The sequence below is a fragment of the Bemisia tabaci genome, chromosome 8 (genome assembly GCF_918797505.1).
Source record: "Bemisia tabaci chromosome 8, PGI_BMITA_v3".
NCBI lineage: Eukaryota > Metazoa > Arthropoda > Insecta > Hemiptera > Aleyrodidae > Bemisia > Bemisia tabaci.
In genome coordinates, this window is record NC_092800.1 from 22,187,555 (window position 1) to 22,213,559 (window position 26,005).

The 26,005-nt window shown below is 38.7% G+C and overlaps 1 protein-coding gene across 1 annotated transcript; it reads left to right on the forward strand.

Moving 5' to 3' along the window:
* The first annotated feature begins 1,757 nt into the window (after nucleotides 1-1,757).
* Nucleotides 1,758-25,902, forward strand: LOC109032620 (uncharacterized). The gene is made up of 4 exons (XM_019044851.2): nucleotides 1,758-2,626; nucleotides 15,786-15,872; nucleotides 22,974-23,295; nucleotides 24,403-25,902. Exons 1-4 carry the CDS (start codon nucleotides 2,609-2,611, stop codon nucleotides 24,630-24,632), a joined length of 657 nt encoding a protein of 218 aa, XP_018900396.2. The 5' UTR covers nucleotides 1,758-2,608; the 3' UTR covers nucleotides 24,633-25,902.
* Nucleotides 25,903-26,005: the final 103 nt, after the last annotated feature.

Consider the following 26,005-nt stretch of genomic DNA (forward strand, 5'->3'; position numbering starts at 1 on the left):
GCCTGTGAGGTTAGTGCACTGATATTAACTAAAAACATGAAAAAAACATAGCTAACTAATTGATTTTCAGCTGGGGTCAAATTGACCCCGCTCAGGCTTTCTCGTTGGTTCAGAGGCTCAGGCAGACTAGGGTTAATACTTAAAAAGTTATTTTTTTAATTTGTTTTTTAAAACTTAATGCGTAGTGGTAAGGTGTGTAAAATACGTTCCGGTGTTATTCAGTGTGTCTTTGAATACTTTTAAACAAAATCGTAAAATAGGAAACGTTCTTTTGAATTACACAGAATTCACTGTAGGGGTTTTGTTTTGTTTTGTTTTGTTTTTTTAAATTAATGAGTTTTTGATGACGCAACTTCAAGTTCGACTTTCTTTTCATTGGTAAACCCAAAAAGCCATTACCTCAGAGGTGTTTTTATAATATCATCAAGCTGGTAAGAAGAAATTAAGATTTTTCTAAGATTGTCTCAAAACTTATGATTTTTTTTTTTTTTTTTTTTTTTTTTTTTTTTTTTTTTTTTTAACTTTCCTTCACAATTTTGATCTCTCTATGACTAATTTGCGTCGGTTGATGCAGCTAAGATATTGAATATGTTTATAGCGAGTCGGAATGATCCGGAAATCGTAATGGATTAAAACTAGTTCCTGACCGCACCTTATATTGAATTGTTATTTTGCGCCGAAGTGAGGTGCTCTAACGAGGAATTACAAGACTAAAATTTTACATTGTCTCGAGGGGAAGGGAAACCGTCCGTCCAGTTTTGTCTCCGTCTAATAAATGTTGCGGGCAGTTGATACAGATTGGTGTGTGTGTATGTGTGTAGGTCAAAGTCACTACTATACGGGATTTCGCGACGGAAGGTCGGCGCACCGTCTGTCTGCGCTGCCACACCGTCTCGTGTCGACCGATTTTAAGTCCCGTGACAGTGCTAATTGTGCTGAATATTAAAGTCCCTTTTTTTTAGATTTTCATTTTTTTATTCTTCACTTTTCACCCTCTTTTGTATGTATTATCTGCCGTAAAATTGTCAGATTAAGAAACGTTTTTTGGCAACTCCCAAGTAAAAAAATGTAACAAATAATGACGGCTAAAAAACCTTTGAAATCTATTATAATACATACTAAACACATGTAAATTTATTAGCAGTAACAGCACACGTTATTCATAAAAGTCATATTTAACTCCTTACGACAGCAACGTTAGGGAAAGTAAAGCTAATTTTTGGGCTGTCTTGCTCTATACCTTATTCATTCATAATTTTTTTTTGTATGTGTATGTTTATACACCCGCATAACATTAACTAATCAACGGATCAATTTTTGCAAACTCCGCGACAATGCATTTATGTAGTAGATCTACTACATTTCCTGGAAAGCATGTAATGCTGCACATTCTAAGAATTATACCACTATTATTCGTTTATACCCGTGTGCGGTAAACGGACAATTTCGTTTTAAATTCAAACAGATGAAAGGGTCAAATCACACGAGGCTACCGACTTGGATATGTTATCAGAGAGGATTAGTAGGTTAATTGGAGTTTTTGCAGTAATAAAGAGTCATTTCTGGTTTATCCTTTAAAACTTCCGTCTGCATTGGAAAACTACCACTTATATCATTTGTAACGTATGTCAAGAATAATGATTCTGAATTGGAAAATGTTTTCCAAAGTAACCCACAAAAACAATTACATACAAATAAATTTGACAAAGGATTTTTTTTTAATTTATCTGTGGTTCGTAAATTTTGTTTGAATTGTATAGGTAGATTTCAGATTTTTTAGCTTAATATTTTTGAAATTTTTATTTTTCGGTCGATGATGACCTGGGAAACCAGGTTGAAACGTCCCGAGTTGTTTGTATAATTATAGACTTGTTTCTCACTGATTTTGCTTTTTGTGTGTTTTATAGATAGATAAATCTTAATGTATGTATAGATAGACGGATCTCTCTCTATTTATAGGTAGAAAGATCTTAGAATATCTACAGATAGATAGATCTTAATCTAACCAACTATCCAACTATGTGAGCAACATGATCTCAATTCAGAACCAGACGTTTCACACTCCGTCAAAATGCAGGAATCCCATTTCGTCACGTGGAATCGGTATCCACCACACACTCCTCACATGCAAATATGATCACCAGCCGCTAATAATTCAGATTGAGTTTTAGCAAATCCGAGTCAACCGGCCACTTTCCGAAAGGACGCAACTGAGATTCAAGATAAACCCTCTTGCGCACGTATGCTTTCGCCTACCGAGGTCATGGTACCGAATGGACTTACGCCTTTTTTCCCAAAAGCACCGCGTCGCGGCGCCTCTCGCGGCAGATTCCCACATCCACGGGATCAGATGTGTACAGAGTTATTGCCTCAATTGCATCACAATTTCTGGGACGAGCTCTGGACTTGAGGCTTCGCGCATTGTTTTTGTCGTATATAATATCCTAATTCCCAGATAAGGGTTTCACACGCTCAGTTCATCGCCGCGGGCTTGCTGCTTGTTAACGTCGTTGTTAACGCTTTTTTCGGTCTCGCCGCGCGCTTGTCGGGTCGGTTTACGCTGTGTCGACGTGAATGTGTACAGTGTGTTCCAAAGGATTTTCCAACCATGACTCTCCTCAATCATGTGAGTGTTATATATGTGCATATTAATAATATTGATTAAGAAGTGTATCATTTGTCGGAACCATCATCATTTTCTTCGACATTTCTAATTTTTGACGACTTTTCTTATTTTTTTTTCAATGATCACGGCAATAGAGAATTTGCAGGTGTCTAAAATTTCGTGAACTTCATCTTTAAAATGGTACTACTAGGAAAACCAAGTACTAGGATATCATTGCTTTCTACATTGAGCAAATATTGGAGAAAATAAGACAAAATAACCTAATCTGCTAAAATACATGTGCATGTGTTTAAATGGAAAATGCCCCCAGATGACGTCACATGGCAAATTGTCACACATTTAAATCCATTTTTCGCCAATTTTCCGCGCAGAAAAAAATTATGAAAAATACTGTAAACTCAGCTCATTAGGCACTCTCAAATAAAGCATTACAATTTTCGTGTGCAAATTCTTCATTAGACGGATTGAACCAGTATCAACCTATTTACATTAGACGTTACTTTACCTCCTTGGATATTCTATTTTAAACAGAAAAGTAATCAAAAGTCTGGCTTGGTATTTTGTAAAAACATTAATTATATTCGCCTGACCGCTGCGCTCCGAATGGCTTCGTGCCTTAGGTGTTATGCGTTACGCGTCATTCTCATGACGTTATATTTTAGAGTAACATAAGCCGGGGGAAACGTGCAGCAATTGTTTAAGCGTTATGTTATTTGGTTCTCTATATATTGACACAATAAAACTTAAGACGAAACTGAGCTCCGTGAAATGGACCGAGTTCATCAGAAAGGAACCAACCCACACTAAGTTGAAACTGAGAAAAAGAGGTTTGAAGTTTTATTCCTGCATAAGGCTCAATGTAGAAAACAAACTTCAATCCCTCTTTTCACAAACTATTTTCTATTTTTCGACTTTCAGATTTTGGCAGGAAAAAATATACGACTATTGGAACTCAAAAACATCTTCAACTCAATTTTTCTGAAAATATAAGGGTTGGTTCCTTTCCGATAAACTCTGTCCAGATGTAGTTAGGATAATTCCGCTTGAATCCGTTCGAGTAATCTGCCGTGCTAAGGAAATAACGCCGTATGAACATTCCAGAGTTGCCAAATTTCCCTCGATAAAACGAGAATTTTGACGCATAATAAGCATATTTTCCCTTGGAATTCTCAGATATTCTAGATTAAATTGCGTACAAAATTATCTGACAATTTTGGAAAATAATATTCACAATTTTCCCAGCAAACACAGTTTTTATCCGAGGAAACTTCGCAACGTCTGAAGGCTCATACGGCGTTCTACCTTAGCATGGGAGTAATGCTGCGAGCTCTTTGACTCCCCTGAAAATCGCTCCTCATTATGAGTAGTTTTAGGAATCTACCAACAACTTTCAATACTCTCATAAACAATGGACGACTGATTCCCATTTCAGCAAATTTATCCCAATTCGGCAAAAAAAGGAGACATTTTGGCACGACGAATCAAGTAAGGCCTGGGGGGGGGGGAGGAATGACCCAATTTGGCACAAAATAATCTGCATGTAGGTTTTATTAAGTTGAACAAGTACAAGAACAAGTTAAGTATTGGGCTGTAAATGCATTATTCAACTTTGTAAAAGCTATATGACGATTATTTTGTCCCGAATCGGGTCATTTCTCGCCCACGTCTTATTTGACACTGTGTGTCGTGTCGTCTCCTTTTTTTTCGCCGAATTGGGATAAATATGTCGAAATGGGTTGCGATCATAGTTGAAATCGGTCAAATCAAATTAAAATTGAGGCGTGGCAACAGCGCGCAGAACATAAAGGCAATTAAACGTAACGCTTGAATTAAAACGTACGTGTCAGGAGAGTCATGAAGAGAAAAATTTGCTCTCCCGCTGATTGAGTTCCTCAGACGCAGTTAATAAAGAAGTGTGACACATGGCCATTGATTCGGCCAAACGGAAAGGCAGACAGACAAATCAGTATTATCGCAATATGGATCACTTTATACTAATGAAAAATATGTTGCGAAAGACGGCGGCAAACGTATTGCTCACATGTGACGACTCTATTATTGTAAACTTTTGCTTCGTTCCGTCTTGGTTTAAATTCTTGTTTCTATTTACTGGATATACTAATGAAAACAGAACGAGAAAATTACGGATTTATTACCTACGAGCTTTCAGCTTATGCTTGTCCATACGAAAGCACTGGCCGGTATTGGCGAATACAGAATACGATGATTTCTTATAATATGTATTGAACCACGTTTTGCAAAATAGCAGTACAATTTTCATTTATGAGTCGCTTTCACAGCGCTCTCTGGCGCTCTGCGACGCCCAATCGCCACAAAACTCGATCCTCCCACAACCCGTCAAGGAGTTGGCACTCCCTCGTCTCATTTAAAGCCCCCTGTCGCCACCCTTTCACTGGTCGTCACCAATTTTCATACATTTTGCAAAATTATAGATAATTTTCAATTAAATTATTGTAAAAATACATTTACTATTTCTGGTTCATCCATTGTTCTTCCCCGATCCCCGTGTTTAACCCTCGTTGGAAAGGCCTCAAAAAAAGTTGACACTTTTTTCTTCGGAAACCCAGGCATTTCATTGCGGTTGATTCAAAACCTTCGCTTCCGTTTTAATTTGTTTCTTCAATTCACAACTGATTTTGGTGATATATCGATGCGAAATTCTTATTTTTGCCCACGTTTTACGCGTAATATTTTTGTGCTGATCAATTAAAAATTACAACAGTGTAAATGTTGTACTTACTACACTCATTTTATCCACACAATAGGATTTCATTTGGCAACAAGGAACTGCTATTTCTGACTTACTCACAGAATCACATATATGCATAGGAAAATTAATGTCACGTATGCTGTCACTAAAACGAACTAAAAATTCTCACCGGAATATAGTTCCTGATTGCAAAATGAAGTCCAATTGACATCGGCTATTTTTACGTAAATTTTGACGCAAGATTACGTTTAAAAAACATACATTGTGATGCTCAAATTTTTAACCTACTCGGTAGTTCAGTCTATTGCAACAAAAATCTGCGCCTAACCATGAGGTTTGTTCAAAAAGGTAGTCAGTCAAAAACTTGCAGAATCTTGAAGCAACATCATGGGATGTCACTCAAGCTGATTGAGAGCTCATTGAAGGAGTCTAATAAATGCTTAGAGACAATGGTGGACAATGGACAATGCATCTCCGGCCTTTGACGCCCTAGAGCAGCCACGACCAACGATTTTTTTTGGCTACCTCAAGACTTGGAGTCTCAAGGCTAAACGATGTTAAGAGTATACTCTAAGTCTCAGCTTGCATGTAATTTCTGGACACTTGGCGAGTAAGTTATACCCACTCTCGTCTCTTCGCAGCCATGAAAAGAGAGAAGAAAGAAGGAAGATATGATTTCTATTCAGGAAATCTAACTCTGACGTTCTCTTGCGCTAACGCACACTAGTACTGCTTGTTCTCCTCTCTAGCAAGCCTAAGAATTACTTTTATTTTAATTTATTAATGTATCGATTTATATTGGAGTACATAAATGACACAAACATAGTGTCTAAGCATACTTGACAGTGAAAACTCCCCAAAATTTACATTTTAAACATCATTAGAAAAATCATTTAGAGAATAAAATGCCTTACAAACTAATAAGGTTTTTAACCCCTTGAAAAAAACGTTAACTTTACGATCTTTCAATATAATTTTCTTAATTTCAAGGAAAGATTATGGAAAAGCCTGAAGAAAGAATTACCACTTTAGACAATCTTTTAGTTGTGAAACAATATTTATATTTGTATCTTATGAATTCCTGAACATTACTCTGGCGAAACTACCCAAGCTTTTCCAGTGAATCTGAATTTTTGAGGATTTTCTTTTTCTAATTTCAAATTTTGATAAGGGACACTTTTTTTAAGATTTTTGGGCTACCTTCTCTTCAAACTTGTAAGATACTTGTAATACAACTACTTGATGATAATTTTTCAACAAAATGAGAGTGAATGGACACAATTGTGAGTTTTGTATATATGAAAGTTATGCGCTAGCAATTACTCATAGCTACAATGATTTAAAACCACGAAGGGAATTAAACAAGAAATTCCAAATAAAAAATGTGCTCTTTCTTTTTTTGCCTACATTATAAATTAAAGAAAATGACCAAATTCTCCATTTCGGTTGTTTATACCTATAGACCTATTATTCATGGATTAAAGTTAGGTTGTCACCTATTTAATTTCGAACAGCAACCGTGAAGTACCTCAAAGCCCTCTCTCTTTAGTATCACAGTGAAATAATATTGTCACAAAATACAAAGAAATTTAAATTTTTCCATCATGTAATTGTAATATCTTCACATTATTCAGTTGATAAATTCCGATTTTAAAAAAAAATTACAAAATGAAATCCGTACGGGTCTAAAAGATAGGCAATTTTTAATGCAGTAAAAATTGCAACCTATTTCCTTTTCTTGCAATAAATTGCAGCGAGAGGGGTCCCTTCATTCAGCAGATATGCAACATTCAAAACACATCCCATGCAGTAGCGTTAATTTTACAAACATGAAATTGCGATTCATTCTAATCTGTGGTACTTGGGCTCCTGCTTTTGGAGATTCCTTTATAATTAATGGACAATTGAACACCCGAGGAACAAATGAACACGGACAACGCGTCCACCAACACCATCCTTCGCGCAGGCGTTTGATTTCCGGCGCACAGTGGAACGAGCTATGATATAAGAAGTCGGACAAAAAATCGTTGGCTAAAATTTCAAATTTTGACGTTTTATTTCGTCACAAATTCAATTTCAAGGGATGTTTCTGAACGGAAATTTCACGAAAAACCCAATAGAACCACTCTTAAATTTATTTGTTTCATAATCTCGCAAATATTTTGAAGTTTCCACATTTTGTCCAAAATCTCCTATTAACTCGCTCCAGTGTGCGGCGGCTGGATTCAATACACACAACATGTCCAAAAACAGACGAATGCATCGATGACAGACGGTCAATCGCCGGTTTAACGCTTGTTCGAGGCGTTCAGAGACCTTGCAACACACGCCGGGGCGCGTGGCCAATGTGCGCCCCGCTTTTTTGAATACAAAGGATAATTATGTCGGGTATTTTTACGTCCCGACGGCCAGGACGGGGCAATTACACAATTGCACCGAGTGAGTACGCTCCGGCAGATCGCGCTTTATCCGATCGATCTTTGCGATCCGACGCTCCGATCCGTGCTACCGTATGCTAATAAAAAAAAACGTCGTATGTACATTTCAACGTTGTCAATTTTCACTTCCCGTCTCACTTTAAATATTAATTGCTCAGCGTGCTGATTTTGATATCGATAGACAAAGCTCGAGACAAAGAACAATTGGACGTATTTCTGCCAAACGGAACTATGTGCATTGAGACATGAGCCCTGAGAGTCCTGAGACCCATAAGAATACGTGCATAACAAGGTTCATGCCATAATGCACAAAGTTCCGTTTGGCAGAAATACGTCCAATTAGGGAGTATGGAACGCTCCTATTGGTTGAAATGGGTGGTTCTAATAGACTAAGGGGAAATTGATGGATTAACTATGGGCTCTCTTGTGGGTTGCCGCTTAGTTAGTCTATTACCTACCTCCTTTGTCTATTGCAACCTCATATGCTTTCACTAATATGATCCCTTCGTATCGCTTATGTCTTCTTTGTCTACAGCTTTGTCGATCAATTTCAATAATCGGCCCGCAGGGGAGTTATGAATTTTTAACACTTACTTCGTCGACCGGTTTTTTGCGATATCAGCCGATGTATGAGAGAGAAAAATCCAATTTTCAACCGTTTCTTTCGATTTTGGGAGGTTCCCATGCTTTACGAGAGGGCATATTTGGATTCTCATTTAAAACCCTCTATAGATGAGAAATCAGGTGAGAAAAAAGTCCCGCTCTTAAAACTGCGTAGGGGCCACTTTCTCTCCCAAATGACTGGACTGATCAGAATTGAATTCTTTGAAAAATTACATATATAATATACTCACAATGGGGTAGTCCATAAAATACACCACCCATTTTTATCAATTTTTCGACCCTGCTCCCATCCCCTCTCACCGTATCCAACCGTCACCTACTGCTACACCCCCCTCCTCCCGTCTTAGGTGACGTAATTCATGGACGGCCCCAAGTTCTCCAAAAAATTAATATTTTACTAAAGTAAACTAGGCAACGTTTGACCACTAATACAGCGTTCTTCCTTCACATGACAGTACGCGAGCAGGCTTTTTTCCCATTTTTGCGGCTAAATCTCCCACCGTTATTGAAACATCAATCGCTGTCGATGACGGCTGACACGCCACGATGTGAGAACGCATTGAATTTGTGCCTCACGGATGATTATAACGCGTTTTACGTTATGTTACCACTGTCACATGAATATAATATCAGTGCTGAGATTAAATCACAGAGTTTCCGTGCAAAGCCGCGTCGAACAGCGGAGGAGAGAGAGAGGGGGGGAGGGATTATGCAAACAGCAATCCGTTGTTTGTATAGATGGAATCAAACTGGGTCTCTCGAAATTGAAACTGCCATGAAAACTTTCAGAGCCTGATATCAATAATTTGTCAGGTTTAAAGTTTCGAAATTACACCATTTGACGCATTTTTGTCCATTGTCGGGAAATTTTAAAGAGGAGGTTAGGGCAAAATCACACATTTGTTCAAAGTAAAACACTAAAATTGTGCCCAAAACAAAATTTGTAAAGCGAGAGAAAAGTGTCTTTTCCGAATAAATAACTATTTGTTACATATAACCACGCTCTCCGGTATGTTTGTTGCCTATGCGGTGAAATTGAAAGGGAACCGGGAACCTAATAAGTGTGCGACGGTAACCGCTCTCAATGTGTCTTTTGCAAACTTTTGCTGGAACGGAAAAAAATATATGTTTCTATGGGTAATATAACATTTCTACAACGATTATTTGTCAACACGCCTGTTTTTCTAGCAGTTTACGTCCACGCGTTTTTTCGGCAGGGGAGTTTTGGTTGGTCCACTTACCAATTGAGACCAAAAGTTAAAAAGTCCACATGTGAATACATGTAAGTCCTAGTACCTGTATTCAAGAACGTTTAGCATGATTTTTGAACTTCATAAGAGGAAAAAGTGACTTGATTTAAGCAGATCTATGCTCGAATTTACCGCCGAGAGAATTTCCTCGTGAATCAACAAAGAAAATAATGTTTGTTTAAGAAAAGATTCTTGACTGCATACTCAAGGATATTTCTGCCTAAATCGAGTCACTTTTTTTCTCTAATGACATTCAAAAATTATGCTGAACGTAATTAAATAAGGATGCTATCACTTACTGAGTTTTTGGACTACAGCTCTCCTTTTGTGCCGGAGTATCTTGATTTATTTTGCGAGAAAAGCTCCGTACTCTTAAAGGATGCCTGTCATCCTTAACATGCTGGAGCGCCTTCAATTTCGTATGATAATGTGCAACATAGTTGCTTATGGCGCCGTGGCTCGCTGCAACGCGGCGCGGCGCGGCGCGGCGCGAGGGCGGTCGACGCGTAACGTGCATTGGCGCCTACAAACCTAAGTGGATACTTCAAGCACTGCGCAATGCGTGAGGTATCCACTTAGGTTTGTAGGGCGCTTCGCTTTGTGTTCGGCTCTAATATTTAAACTCGCGGGGTCAGCATTTTTCAACTCGTGATTTTGAAATTTTTGCACACTCTGCGTGGATTATTCTCATTTAAATAGATGGGGAAAAATATGTAAAGAAAAATATAATGTTTGTTTTGTAAATATTAAAGTGGTTCTGTGTGAAATTTAATGACCTCCAAAGCACTTTAATTTTTTCTTTTATATGTTGTGCGTTTACTGTGCTGCAGCGTGGTGCACGTGCAACCAAACGCTTAAAATTGGACGCATTTTACTCTAAAAGGTCGATGTAAAAATACCAATGATTGCGTGCTTCTTGGTTTTTTCCCCTCTTTTATTCATTTTTGTACAGTTGCTTTCAACACCACAACGGCTAAATGATACTAATATCGATGCCATCTCTTAGAAAGGACTTGCCACGTTTTAAAAATGTATATGTTTTTAAAATGAAGTAATATTTTCATAAAAAAATGAAACATAACCAAAAAGAGTGTATTTAAAGTTTACTTCATATCGAAAATTTTAAGGATGGGTAAAAAACCATATATCCACCGATGGCAATTTGGAAATATGAATCAAAAGGAGAAAGTAACATTGCATTTAAATAATGAGTCACCATTACAACACCTCCTTCTCTCTCAATTTTCTCATTTCGACACTGTCGTAATTTTCCATACGGACTAAAATATAATGCTTGGACCAAGTCACTGTTACTCATTTTACAAAAAGACGTAAACTACTGGACAAAGCAGGTGCGCGGACAAAAAATCCTGGACGAAATGTCCAGGAACCTTTCTATGAGTCTGTAAAATGAGTTGAGAAATCACGATGTGCATGTTATTTTTATTTGAATAACCGTGTCTCCCGACGGTGGCAATTTTTAGCGTCACGTAGAGTTGCGAAATTGGAGTGACTCATCTGTACGAAATTCTCTTTTTGAATTATTATATACTTTTTAAACCGGGAAGCTTAAAAATGCGCAATTATTCCGTTAAATTTTGAAGTTAAGATTTGATTCGAGACTTCTTTGATGCGTTTACTGTAGTTTTGACTCTCCCAACACGTGCCTATCTCGATTTCCGACGTTGCAGTTGCAGTCCTGTTCTAAGACTTTGTATTTTAAATAAAAATCTACTCGACGGAAATTCTGGAAAGCGGGCGTGCATTATCTTTTCCGCTCGAGGCAAGTTTTGAAAAGATATTAAAAATAACAAACTTCATGTAATGATGATGATTTGTGTTCATTTAAATAAATAAAATAAGGAGCGGATATTTTTAGACATCACTAACGAGATTTGTGGTTTTGTAGTACGACCATCGAACTTTCGTTCTCGGTCTGGCAAAAGTTATCAAAGATCCATCGGCTTGTATGCTCTACATGCCATCTTTATTAAGCAACATATCTTATGGATGTGTTACCCCAATTGTGAATTTTCTACTGGTCCATTTCACACTCCAAATGATAAATGACTCGTTAGCCCCGTCACCACGCAAGAACTCCATCCAGGGTGAGCAAACACGGCTTAAAGTTTGCAAAATATCGTGAAAAAGAAGATGCGGCGATGATAACGCGGCTCGTGCGCACGATGAAAAAGAATTTGATTTCGCATCACCCTAGATAGTGCATAATAATAACACACATCGGGGCGTGATTGGGGATCTGCTCTCTTCGCTGGCATGTGAACCTGTCTCGTAATGTCATTGTCAAAATTAATTCTCAGGATCTTGACGGCGCCGCGCACAGTGGATCGGAATCAGTAGGAGAGGTTGGACAACATTTGGAAACTTAAGACGCTTATAACTCCTAGAGTCCCTTCATACCCAGAGTTACAACATCTCAATTCTGGTCGGGCTTGACTGGGCTCAGAGACAACTGAAAGTGGCCTAAAAAAATCCAATTCTGATTGGTCCTCACTCGTGGAGTCACAAAAGAGTGGACCAAGATGGCGGTGGCTCGAATGTGAACAAAAAGAATGAAAATATAACCTAATTGTGATTTATCAAGAGTAAAATATTATATTCATCGCACCAAAATGAAAATAGATGAGGAAATTATTCAAAAATCAATCTCATTTTATTTTATTGCTATTTCTTTGGTTAGGTTTTGATCAGTTTTGTTGATCGTGTTGTTTTTGGAAGACAGACATTGCAAGATTCCTTATCCTTATTCCTCACTATCTTTCGTTTGGGTGCATACTTCTGTGACACCGTGGCCAGCCCAGGCCAGCCCAGGCCGGCTGATAATCGAGATGTCTTAACTCTAGGTATAAAGGGACTCTAATAACTACGTTTATACAAAACTAAGAGGCTTTAAAAGTTGTTCTATTGGTTTCCTCGTAGAATTTTCTTCGACAAGCACCCCTTGGAGTTCGAAATGTGACGAAATAAACATCTAGGTAAATGCAGTTTTAGTAAAAAATGTCATGTCCGACCTCTCTAATGGGTCCCTAAACCTTGTTTATTTTATTGAATATTCTGAAAGTACTATGGGAGGAGATAACGTGGTGATTTTTCCGCATTTTCATGGAGTCAAAATCACGGAGAAAACCGCTTTTGAAAAATCTAAAAACTGCAAGACATTTCAAGCGCACCCGAATGGCGGGAAACTGACGCGGTTGATGTACGGCGGTAGTCATATAGCAATCTCCTCTCATTTTTCTCTGATGTTTGTTAAAATAAAACGTATTTCGATGTGGAGTTGTTGCTTGTTTATTGCAGCTAACATATGAATGAGATTCTAGTCCTGAATTCAAAAGATATAATTTCGACTTTAGTATTGTTCTCATTTACGAAGAGTAGATAGACATTTGACGGACGTCGTGGAAACGCGTGCCCGCCTCTGATTGGTGCCGGATGACATCATTCGGTGCGGCGCGAAACCGGGGCGTTTTAATTTTGCGTATAAGTTGAGCGATTTGAACTGCGCATTTCTCGGTAATTGAGTTACTTGTTCGCCTTTTTTATGTTCGCATCGTGTTATACGCGTCATTTTCCTTCAGAAAACTATATTCGCAAGTCAAAATTCGTTCATGGTTTAGTGACCCATTGACTCGATCCACTGTGCGGCGAGTGGCGGTGGCGTGCGCGTGCGAGCGTTTTCCCACGCCCGAGGGTCAGCGAGCCTCCGTGTTTTGTGATCGAGACGTCCATCCGAGTTACACGCCCGTAAAGGTCACCGTCTGTCGTGTTGTCGGATCCTCATGAGAAAATGAGCATCTCGGTTTTTTATTGTTTTTTGTTTTTGTTTTGTTTTTAATCATAATTTAGACTATTGTCTAATTTAAAAAAGAAGGAAAAAAATGGAATTATAAGGTAAATGCTGCACTGGAAAAAAAAACACATTGGATCTAGAGTCCAGACTCTTACAAACATCAACAAGAAAAAGTACTCTTGATTCAATCAGAATGTAGCTTAAATCAAGAACCAAGCCTCTTAATTTAAGCGGATTTCGTTTTGATTCAAGCAAAAATCCGATTGAATCAAGAGTATGTTTTCTTGTCAATGTTTTCAAGAGTCTGGACTCTAGATCCAATCTGTTTTTTTTTCCAGTGTGAATAAGTAAAATGCAAACGAGAAAATATTAAGTAAGAAGAAATGGATTGCGAAAAGGAACCAAGAGCCTTCCAATGTTGCTATAAGATTGTGCAACTTTACATTCCCTGTAATAAAATTACTGGAATCATTCAAGAAACTAAATTTTAAAGACAATTTTCTTTTTGAATTTATAGTTTAGTGGGAATAATGATAAAATTTGTTTAAATGATCAGTTTATATTAGCAAGGTAAAAAAATTTGCACCATCTTAGCGCCATTGCAATTCTCTTGGTTTATTTTTGCAAAATGCGATCCAAATTAAGGCGCTCGGTGCAGAAAAGGCATTTCTTGGTCGCGATGTTTCAGAATCTCAACTGCTAATTTATATCGTAGGGAGGAATTTGTGAATCGAGTTTTCTGAATTTTTGCGTTTTCAGCATTGTAAAATTAGAAAGAAAATTTAGTAAAAGTTTCAACGAATTCCATAAATTCGCTTCCGTCAAAATGGATGGAACGTCAGTGAAGATTCTAAGACACCGCAACCTAGAAATGCCCTTTCTGGGCAACATAGCATGTATTATTTTGAGTCTTAGTGGAGAAGGACCTAGATTCCGTATCCATATCACTGTTTTTCATAAAAAAAACCAATTTTAAGAACCAGCAATAGTCAAATGAACATGATAAGACCTCATTTTCAACGTGTACATCAGGTCAGGCCTTTGGGGCGGTTGTGCAAAAAAGATAAGCATGGTGGACTTGTAGGAGGCTTGAGAAACGCATCGGCCATTGACATGTCTGCTCGGTTAATTGAAAAAATTGACTCCTGTTCTCATAGCTGTCGTCGTCAATAATACCAGAGTTGTTGCGTAATTAAAATTGAATGGTTTTGCTCACAATTAAATTATAGACTCGAAACGAAGTCATCAGGGGAAAAACAATCCAGAGGAAAATGTATCATTCTCAAGGTCGTAAAGGGGACAATGTCTTACATGCGTACAAGTGACACACAGCACCGTGAAATCGGCACGAAAAGACTTCATCTTGATCAGACATTGAATTTTTTCCCCTCGCGTGACGATAGTATTGCGTTTTTCGGTCTACGAGAATGAAAGAGAATGTTATTCAACTGAGATGTTTCCGAGCAGCAAGAGAGGCGATGACAGCAGCGCGGAAAAAATAAAAATAATACAATTGGAGGCTTAAAATCAAACCAGACATATGTCAGATATATTACTTATTTTTGGAGGATGTAGTCTTAATCTCCTGTTCTGAGTTTTTCTTTCCTCCTTCTTTTATACAGAGCAGCAGTGGCGTGGATTGCTTTGCGATTAGTCGATAGATCTGATGAAAGATAGATAGAACGTATGGAAAAGTATCGATAAACAGGGTGTTCACAACAAACATCTGAAAAATCGATTCTTTACCACAGCTTCAAATGGGGAAATACCGAAAATCGATCATCCACGACCCGCCATTGCCAAACAGTGATCCACCATCACGAGTAACAACGTACAATTTAATCTTTCAAGAGAGGCTCTGGCAAAAACGAAAATTGAAGGATCATTTTTCTCGCGCAGGGTGCCTTTAAATAATGATAAGCTTTATCGAATTTTTTAAATTATCATTATCATATTTGATGAAGTTTTCATGAAATAGAAATTCAAATCTGTTTTCTGTTTGGCTTATGACTACCTCCATTTAAGAAAGCCTTGGAATAATATGCATATTTGAAGTATGCAACATTTGCACTTTTTTACACGGTAACAGAATTTACTTTCATTGGTGTTCCTTCCCGTGTAATTGTCGAATTTTTAAAGAGGCAACATTATTTTCCGATATTTTACACCGTGAATCTGAAAGTCTTTTACCGCGGTATTTTATTAATAAAGTGGCTCACAACATTTTATTTCACGCATCATAATGTACATTTTGCAGGTTTATTCTTCATTTTGTTTATAATAGTGTTCATACGGTTTGTTTCAGATTTTTGTCACAATCTCTGTTAGCATATTCATTAGTATATGCTCTTACACGGAGGCAAAACCAGGATACATTTCAAACCCATACTATGTAAGTATACTTTTACCGTTGAATATAAAGCAAATATTTAGTGTGCCTGACCATGGAACAGGATTCGTGCCTCTGAGATGACAAGTTTTACTTCTGTCCTATAATGGATCCAAATGGCGGCAACAACATATACACCTAGGTAAATTTGTAATGTTTCTCTACCGACACAATAGAACTTCCAAGTTCTGCGCTCATATGACTGCATTTTACTATAAACGGCATGGTCAGGAACAAGAAATGCAGTTCTAAATGAGGTATCAGTCATAAGTTTTTTTAGTATACATGGATTTTTCCATACGACTGAGAACTCGATTGAGGAGGGTTAGAAACATTTTTCAAATTGTTAAGGGAATAACTTTTTTTTCCATTTAATTTAGAGGTCATTTGAGCTATCATGGGGTGCAAATCTATCGCAAAATTATGACATATTACAACAAAATTAGATGCTTTGGAAAAGGAAGATAGACAACCACCGCATTATTGCAATATTGACATCTAAGTGCACTTTCAAGGTACTGATGTACAAGGAAACCCCAAGTAGTTCAGTGCAATAAAAATACTAATATAAAATTGCGATTCAAGGCAATAAAATTGCCATTTTTACCATGAAATTGTAATATTTTCACATTCTTTGGTCAATAATTGCATATTATAACTGAACGATAGTGTAAACTCTATTATATCAAAGAGATAGGCAATTGGCAATGCAGAAAAAAATTGCACCTAATTTCAATTTTATTGTAATAAATTTCAATAAGAAGTGTCCCTTAATTACTAGATAGGCAATTCACCATGTAATTGAAATTTAGTAGTCTGTGCCTCTCAAGACTCATTCCCTTACTCAGCGATCAGCAGGTAATTTCCGCTCTGGCGTTGATTGGTCTAGTAATAACGCATCTCTATTAGATGTTTTCGATGTCAGCCTGTGAGCCACATTTCACTGGAAAAAAAAGAAGTAAAAAACACATTGGATCTAGTAGACCGAGAGCTCATGACGATTCGTTCAACCGGAATAATATAAATTTGCCACCCACCTCATTCGAAGCGGATTTTGGTGTGTAAAAAGAAATGGGCGGTCTGGCAGGTCAAACCGGTTGCATTAAGAAAGTTTTAGGCCCCTAAAAAGCCCAAAAATTGCTCGGATTTTGACCGGAAACATATACACTTGAAATTGGGCTCATTTAACGCGGAAAACCTTCCTGATTAAGGATCAGTCGGTCTGGCAGCCGAAATCGGTTGCTTAAGGGCCGCCAGACCGGTTCAAAGTTGGAAAAAAAGTGCTCAAATTTCAACCGGAAACATATACATTTGATATTGGGCTCATTTAACGCGGAAAACCTTCCTGATTAAGGATCAGTCGGTCTGGCAGCCGAAATCGGTTGCTTAAGGGCCGCCAGACCGAACTTTCTCCGGAAATTCTTGATTAATTATATATATATAAGGTGGCCCAGACCTACTATTCCAGGCCTTTTTTCAAGGAAAACTGGTTTTGATGTTTTGAGAAGTGGTCAGTGGAATAGGGAATGGACCAAAAAGAATCCAAATTTCATATATTCAGGACCCCTCACGACCCTTTAGGGGGTATTTTTGGGGGGCCCCCCTTGTAACTAAAAATTGCGTTGAAAAACGTGGTCATTTAAGTTCAATGAGAATGGAGTCCACGCACAAGTTCAATAAGTATGGAGTAAAAGAATATGCCGTCTCTCAATTTTCAATCAAATTAAAGACCCTCCAAAGAGAGGGGGGGGGGGGGGGCTGCGGCTGGTGTTACCGTGCTTGAGCTCCCCACGATGAACACCAGTTTTCTTTCAAATGAACTAACGTCCCTGGAAAAGCTGCAATTCTGAGCTATTATAGGGTAACTTTTCATGAAAAACACGATATTTTAGGTTTAAAAGACCTAAGAGGACTCCCCAAGGTCATGCGGGGAAAGGGCGCACTGCGCAAGCCCCGTTTGTCCTCTCCATGTCAAAAGCCTAACCTTAACTGTTCAAGAGAAACACGCATGTTGAGGTTTAAGATTCCCAAAGGGCTTCCCACAGTAGGATGTGTCTTTTTGCAAAAGTTTCAAATAGTCCCGCTCCACCGGGTTTTCCTGGTGATGCCTGGCATTAGGATCGCCTACTAAAAATTGGAACTTGATTGGACAATTTTTGGACCTACCGGTACACTTTAAATGCAAATTTGGATCCATAGGTCCAAAGATTTAAAAAAAAATAGATAAATAAATTAATAAACCAAAAAACCAAAACTAGCTGAGTGAAAAACGTCGGTCATATGTACCAAACGTACGGTGTTCAATATCGGCCGTATTGTTCGGTGCTGTAGCCCTTCCGGTCCTGAGAACCGTATCCTCTGTTCATGCAACCGAGCACCCACACCTAGAGTACCTGTATAGGGAGAGTAGCGACAGATCGGTTCATGGAGGGCTTAGGGCCCAAAAGTGCAGCCACCCTTCTGAGCAACTTCTAACACACAAAATTTCACTGCCAGCCTACAGATTTCAATTCTAACCAAGATGGCTAAGAATGTACATAAATGAGCATTCTATCGCAAAAATAAGTAAATTTATGCAAAAAGTAAGCCAAATACATGCTTTCTAAACGACGGTTCGTAACAATTGTATTTGTAAATCGCTCTGGACATTCGAAATTCATAGGTTGGCTGCCCTTTTGGGCCCTAACATTATTCGCGGAGGCATCGGTGAAGGCCTGATGGACTTTCGGAGTTTCAGATCTGTCGCTACTCTCCCTATACAGGTACTCTACCCACACCGAACAGAACGAACGAAAAAACTCGGTTGCATGAACTGAGGATGCGGTTCCCAGAACCAAGAGAGCGGTTACATGAACCGAAAAATACTGCCGGTGAACACGGTCGTGTGAACACCGTTCACACGACTGAACTTTTTTTCTCAGCTGGTTCTGTACCGGTATGGCGGTGAAAATTGACGAAAATGGGGAGTTCTTGCGATTTTTTCTCTCTTCTCCAATCTCCTCTTCTTAATCGGAACGACTACAAAGTATCTTATTATATTTTCCTAAGTTTACAATAAAGCGAAGAATCGAAAACAAATTTGGGTTGTATTTAATCGTGGGTTTACGAGGTCTGTTAGATTAGAAACCGGATTTTGGTCATAACTAGCCCACAATGCGTCCAAATTACGTTTTCTTGAGCTTTTCTGATAGCTGAAAATATATTAAAGAACGCTACGTTCACAAATTTGAAAAATCATAAATAGCTTTGTTGGTATGTGGCTTGAAGTTAGGCAACCTCAAGGGTGTTTTGCGATTTTTATGTTTGACCGAACTTGTCTCTCTTTTTTCGGTCTTGCACTTCATTTTTCAACCCACAAGGACGATTGGAGTTTCGTCTCCATATCGTAGCCGTACACTTAAGTATTGTCACCGAAAATTATCCTATCCATAAATGTAGGATCATTGTTAGAACGTTCAAGCAGCTAAAGGGAAATTGACATTTGGTTGGATTTTCGTTCAACGGACAACAATCAAGGGGCAAGTGTACCTGAAACTCGATGCGTGTCTACATATTCTATCAAAATTGTATGTGCAGAGCCTTCAGAAATATTACTCTGTTCAACAAGCTCGAAACGACCATTTTCGAGCACTTTTGCTCGCACTTCTTCCACGTGACAAATGTCAGTTGCCGTTGAGGGTCGATTCCCATGCTCCTCATCTTTGACGAACTTCTGACCAGTTTTGAATCGTTTAACCCACTCAAAACAGTGGGAACATCTCATACAATGATCTTGGTAAACTTTACTTAGCATACCAAAAGTTTCGGTACAGAGTATACCGAGTTTAAAACAAAATTAAATGTTGAGTCTTTGCTCTATCGGTGATCGCATGCTGAAAATCGCAAAACGCACCTGACCTACTCGTATTCAAGATGACACAGAATAAACACTGATCAAAATAAACAAAATCTGTGAACGTAGCGTTCTTAAATATATTTCCAGCTATCAGGAAAGCTCAAAAAAACCTAATTCGGACGCATTGTGAGCTAGTTATGACCAAAATCTGGTTTCTAATCTAACAGACCTCGTATGTGCCTCTCATGATACTATTAAGTCGACCTATTGGTCTGTATGACCAGCCTGAGATGACGTCCCTGCAGTAGGGTATGGCTATTATCTAACGACAGCAGGGTGAATAATGGAATTTCTTAAGCAGCATCCCCTGGATCGGTATTATTTAATGTGAAGGACTGTAAAAAAATTGGAGTTCCTCACAGCAAGGTCACATGATGCCGCAAACGGGGAAAAGTTCTCGCGCTTTAATTTGAGGAACCCGCATTCTTACGGTCTTTGCCGATTGGACAAGTGTTTACGTGGAAGCTGTAGATACTATCGACACCCATTATTTTTCATCATTTAACTCCGGTGCAGAGTAAAATATTTTAAGATACTCGTATCTGGTCTTAAATGATTACCTACCTCTCGAACGGCGGGATGAAATGACCTCAAAAACCGGATTTTAACAGCAGACATCCATTTTTTCGAAGTTTGCCCTCCCTATTGGCGAATTGAAAGTCTGAAGAAACATCATGGTCTTACACGTGTCACTAATTTTTGCGTAGCTTAAAAATATTGAAACAGATTTGGTCTCGGAATAGCAATTGCCCTCTCACGCGGTGGGCTGAGGCACACCTAAAATGCAATTGCCGCACTTAATACCACAAGAGTTGTCCTTAGTGTGAAACTTGTTTTACTTAATATAGAACAGAGCAGGAGCATGATATTATCATAATCTTTATCTCTTTAAGATAATACTTTTTATCAAAAAAGATGAGTTTACGGAAAGATTCGACACAATATCCTCCCCTGAGAGGATCTTCCTCTCTCATCTTATGAGACATATTTAACACGTAAATACCAATGATACCAGCCCGTATGCTAGAGACTTTTGCTGCGGATTCACGTAAATAGAAAAAATAAACAGAACAAGCTGAAAAGTCTACAACGACCGATAAACTAACAATGATTAATGCTGTTTTTAGTGCAGAAATTGCGTTTTAAGTGTACCGATAGGTCCAAAAATTGTCCAATCAAGTTCCAATTTTTAGTAGGCGATCCTAATGCCAGGCATCACCAGGAAAACCCGGTGGAGCGGGACTATTTGAAACTTTTGCAAAAAGACACATCCTACTGTGGGAAGCCCTTTGGGAATCTTAAACCTCAACATGCGTGTTTCTCTTGAACAGTTAAGGTTAGGCTTTTGACATGGAGAGGACAAACGGGGCTTGCGCAGTGCGCCCTTTCCCCGCATGACCTTGGGGAGTCCTCTTAGGTCTTTTAAACCTAAAATATCGTGTTTTTCATGAAAAGTTACCCTATAATAGCTCAGAATTGCAGCTTTTCCAGGGACGTTAGTTCATTTGAAAGAAAACTGGTGTTCATCGTGGGGAGCTCAAGCACGGTAACACCAGCCGCAGCCCCCCCCCCCCCCCTCTCTTTGGAGGGTCTTTAATTTGATTGAAAATTGAGAGACGGCATATTCTTTTACTCCATACTTATTGAACTTGTGCGTGGACTCCATTCTCATTGAACTTAAATGACCACGTTTTTCAACGCAATTTTTAGTTACAAGGGGGGCCCCCCAAAAATACTCCCTAAAGGGTCGTGAGGGGTCCTGAATATATGAAATTTGGATTCTTTTTGGTCCATTCCCTATTCCACTGACCACTTCTCAAAACATCAAAACCAGTTTTCCTTGAAAAAAGGCCTGGAATAGTAGGTCTGGGCCACCTTATATATATATAATTAATCAAGAATTTCCGGAGAAAGTTCGGTCTGGCGGCCCTTAAGCAACCGATTTCGGCTGCCAGACCGACTGATCCTTAATCAGGAAGGTTTTCCGCGTTAAATGAGCCCAATATCAAATGTATATGTTTCCGGTTGAAATTTGAGCACTTTTTTTCCAACTTTGAACCGGTCTGGCGGCCCTTAAGCAACCGATTTCGGCTGCCAGACCGACTGATCCTTAATCAGGAAGGTTTTCCGCGTTAAATGAGCCCAATTTCAAGTGTATATGTTTCCGGTCAAAATCCGAGCAATTTTTGGGCTTTTTAGGGGCCTAAAACTTTCTTAATGCAACCGGTTTGACCTGCCAGACCGCTCATTTCTTTTTACACACCAAAATCCGCTTCGAATGAGGTGGGTGGCAAATTTATATTATTCCGGTTGAACGAATCGTCATGAGCTCTCGGTCTATAGAGTCCAGACTCTTGAAAACATTGACAAGAAAAAGGACCCTTGATTCAATCAGATTTAAGCTTAAATCAAAAGGAAATCCGCTCAAATTGCTGGTTCTTAATCTGATTGAATCAAGAGTATGTTTTCTTGTCGATGTTTTTAAGAGTCTGGACTCTAGATCCAATGTGTTTTTTTTCCAGTGTTGCACGTATTTTCACTAAACGGAACTAGAGACGCGTGGGAAAGATGGGGTGTGCGCGCGTGGTGAGCTGGATAAGGAACGATCTAACAGCGAGCCTGATTCCTTTTTATTTGAGGAAATGGAGAGGCTTCTTTCAATAAAATTTTCCGGTCAGAAACTTCTGAGCCCGTTTTCTCGAAACTTCATTTTTGCACTCACTGCTCTCTTCGCCACCACGGCAGCACGGGTGACCGCGGCGGCGGTTTCGTCGTTGCTGACGTCACTGGCGCTTTTCATTCATTCTTGCGACCCTCGACTAACGAGCACACCCCTTCGTTCCCACACGTCTCTGGTTCCGCTAAGCAGAAATACGTTAATTTGAAACACATTAAACCAATATTATTATGATAGTAATTGTTACAACGGTTCTGGATCAGTTTATAATTGATTTAAATGGAAAAAATTCACCTATAATATTAATAGAGGGAGGCATGAGAGAATTTCCTATACACATAAAAAACCATATGACCGTTGCTGCAGGAATTATGGAAAATATACCTTTGTTAATAATGATTCTACGAGATTTAGAGTTTTTATATATGATGTTTGCTATGTAAAGCAGTCCTGCTGAACATATTCCATGGCCAATTATAATGTAGATACTTCCTATTACACATTATACATTTTTTTGTTTTCTCGGTTGCAGAGTCCTCCAAAATACTCGTACAACTACGGCGTGAACGACCCTCACACTGGAGACGTGAAGCACCAGGAGGAAGAGCGAGAGGGTGACGTAGTGAAGGGGCAGTACAGCCTGGTGGAACCGGACGGTTCCGTGCGGACGGTGGACTACACCGCTGACCCGGTCAACGGGTTCAACGCTGTCGTCAGCAAAACTCACGGGGTTCATCCCCCACCCGCTCCCGTCCACGTGCCAGCCCATGTACCAGCGCATGTACCAGCACCTGTACCGGCTCATATTCCAGCACCGGTAGCCGTTGTCGCCAAGCCAATCGCACCTCACTACGGTAAAAAGCGTATTTTATTCGGTCGGATTTGACCAAAATTAGCTTAACCACATTTCAGCTGTGATAAGGAAGAACGCCCTGTGAGCCCCCAGACACATTCGGAGAAATGAGTCGGCAACTTGCCGCATTCTACACTCTACAGTATAAAATACCCGAGCTGATGATTTTAGTTTTTTTCCAGTTTTGTAGGGGGGTGCTTCAATGACCCTGTGTTGTATGAGAAAATTGCAATTCTAACCTTAAAATTAAAAAAATGGCGAAGTATACTCTTCGTTCTACAAAATTGTAAGAGATCATGCAGATAGACGGTATAATGTTCGTTAGCCGGCCAATCCGGCCATGTGCGTGTCACGTCGACTGCACTGACGCAATGCGTGAAGTATTCACACGGTCTTGTAGGCGCTAATATGCGTTCCAGGCCGATCGCACTGTGTTTTGCGCTATTATTCAAACGGGCGGAGTTGAGCAGTTCCCATTTTGCTTGTTCGTTAGTGCCGATGCATGAAGGCCGAGACCCCAAAGGCAATAAATCAAAAGTGAAAAAATAAAAAGAACTTGTTACTAAGATGGGGTTTTTGCGCACACTGAATGGGTTATTGTAATGTATAACGTGCTACATAAAATCCAACTAATTAAGTATCCTTATTCTGACTAAAATTCTGATTATTTTTATGATGTAAACGAAATAATTCTCTGATCACGTGGAAAAGAATTCCCTGTAAAAATTAGTTCCATACGATCATAAATACGTTTATTCTAGTCCTTTAATGCGAATTAATCTCGAAATATGCAGCATTTCGTAAAATAAAAAGTTTTCACAATTTCGACGGACTAAAAACTATGAGGAGCATTTTTGAACGGGAAATAAAATGACAGTTTGTACTTAACGGATTTTATGTCTCAAAATATTGAAAATTAGAGAGGTCTTTGTGAAAACATTAAAAACCTCTTAAACTCTGAAAATCTAAGTATCTGCCTAGGCATTTGATAAAATGCCTGATTTGACTATTTGCCTGCGACACATATTTTGACTTCAGCTTTCAATATTCAATAATATCCCCTCTCGTCATTCAATTCAAAACTCTTAAATATTTTTTTTGTTAACAGTGCACCCGAAACCAGTTATAGAGCCAATTGTGAAGCCTTACCACTCAGCATATGGCGCTTACAAGGTGGCACCCGTTGCTCACGTAGCCCCAGTAGCACCCGTGGCTGTGGCCGCAGCTCCTGTCTACCAAGAATACTACGAGGCCAACGAAATAGCCAATTACGTTGACCCTCACCAGTACGCAGATCCACACTCCGCAAATGCCTACCTCGATTACAACTACTACTAACGACATTACGCTCAGACATCAGTCTAAAGACTACCTTTCAATTGAGGAGCCTGGAGGACGAGGCGACTAAGTGCCATTTTTGCCATTTCGAGAAATACGTGCTCGAAGTTTCGGAATTGCATGGATCTTTATGGCGGAAAAAAGTTCAAAATGACTCTTTGATGCTTAAAAATTGGAATTTGGGAGCAAATTGTTTACAGAATATGCATTAAGACTAGCTTTACTTGAAATCATTATTACAGTACTGTCTCATCGGGCAATTCCTTCGCAAAAGAGGGATTTTCGTTATAATGAGTGTCGTTATAGCAAGAGAATACTGTGTCTCCATTTTTCTTTTCAGAAACTGCACTCATGCGCCTTGTCTTCCAAGCCCCTTATTTGTACCCTCCTTAAAATATGGATTGTCCGTATTTTTAATTTGTGATTATGGAGGAGAGCTCAGGTAGAATCGGACATCGATATTAGGAAATGGGTATACTTCATTTACTTTGAATGAGGCTGTACCGAAATGCAATGAAACTGATGCATGAATGATAAAAACATAACTATGATGGTTTGAATCGGAAATGAAGGTATCGAGTGTTTGAAAGTGTGAATATTCCCCTACACGTCGAAGGGAAATGTAACCAGTGATAAAGATTTGCGATATCTTTATTTCCTTGAGACGATAACTCTTTAAATTAATACTTAACATGAAAAAAAAAAATTAATAAAAAGAAATAAAATCATGCCAATGAATTTACAAGGGATCAAATGAAAAGGGTCCAGTTATTTGATAAAAAAACCAAACTGCCGTTAAAAATACCCAAATATTATTCATTTAAATGATCTCAGTTTTTCGTGCAATAATAATTGTATCCTCATTTATGAAAAGAGCAAAGTGCCAACAATCATTCTCATATTTTTTTTCTTTTTTTCATAAATTTATCTGGCATTGAAAATCAAATCTGTTTCGTGTTAATGCCATAGCTTGTATATGCGATTCGTGGAGAACTAATATTATGGATTGCTTTGTAAAGAGAAAAAAATATTAGTGTCAGTTGAGTAAATGTACATACTTACTAATTTTATACATTTAATTTTTATACGAGTACCAAATCAAAATAAACAGACAACATAAATCTGCGTTTCCTCTATGTGATATTATTGTATTGATCCTTTAAACCTCAACACACACACAGAATTATCCTTGTATCTCTTTGTGAAGTAATTTTTGTTGCATATTACCAAGAATCTAGAAACATCAAGGAGCATGACACTGGGTAAAAGAAACATCGAGGAGCATGACACTGGGTAAAAAAATAATTTAATTCGACTTGAAATTTGAAAAATCCAGCTTTTTAATGTACCATGGAATGTCGCTGTTTGTAACT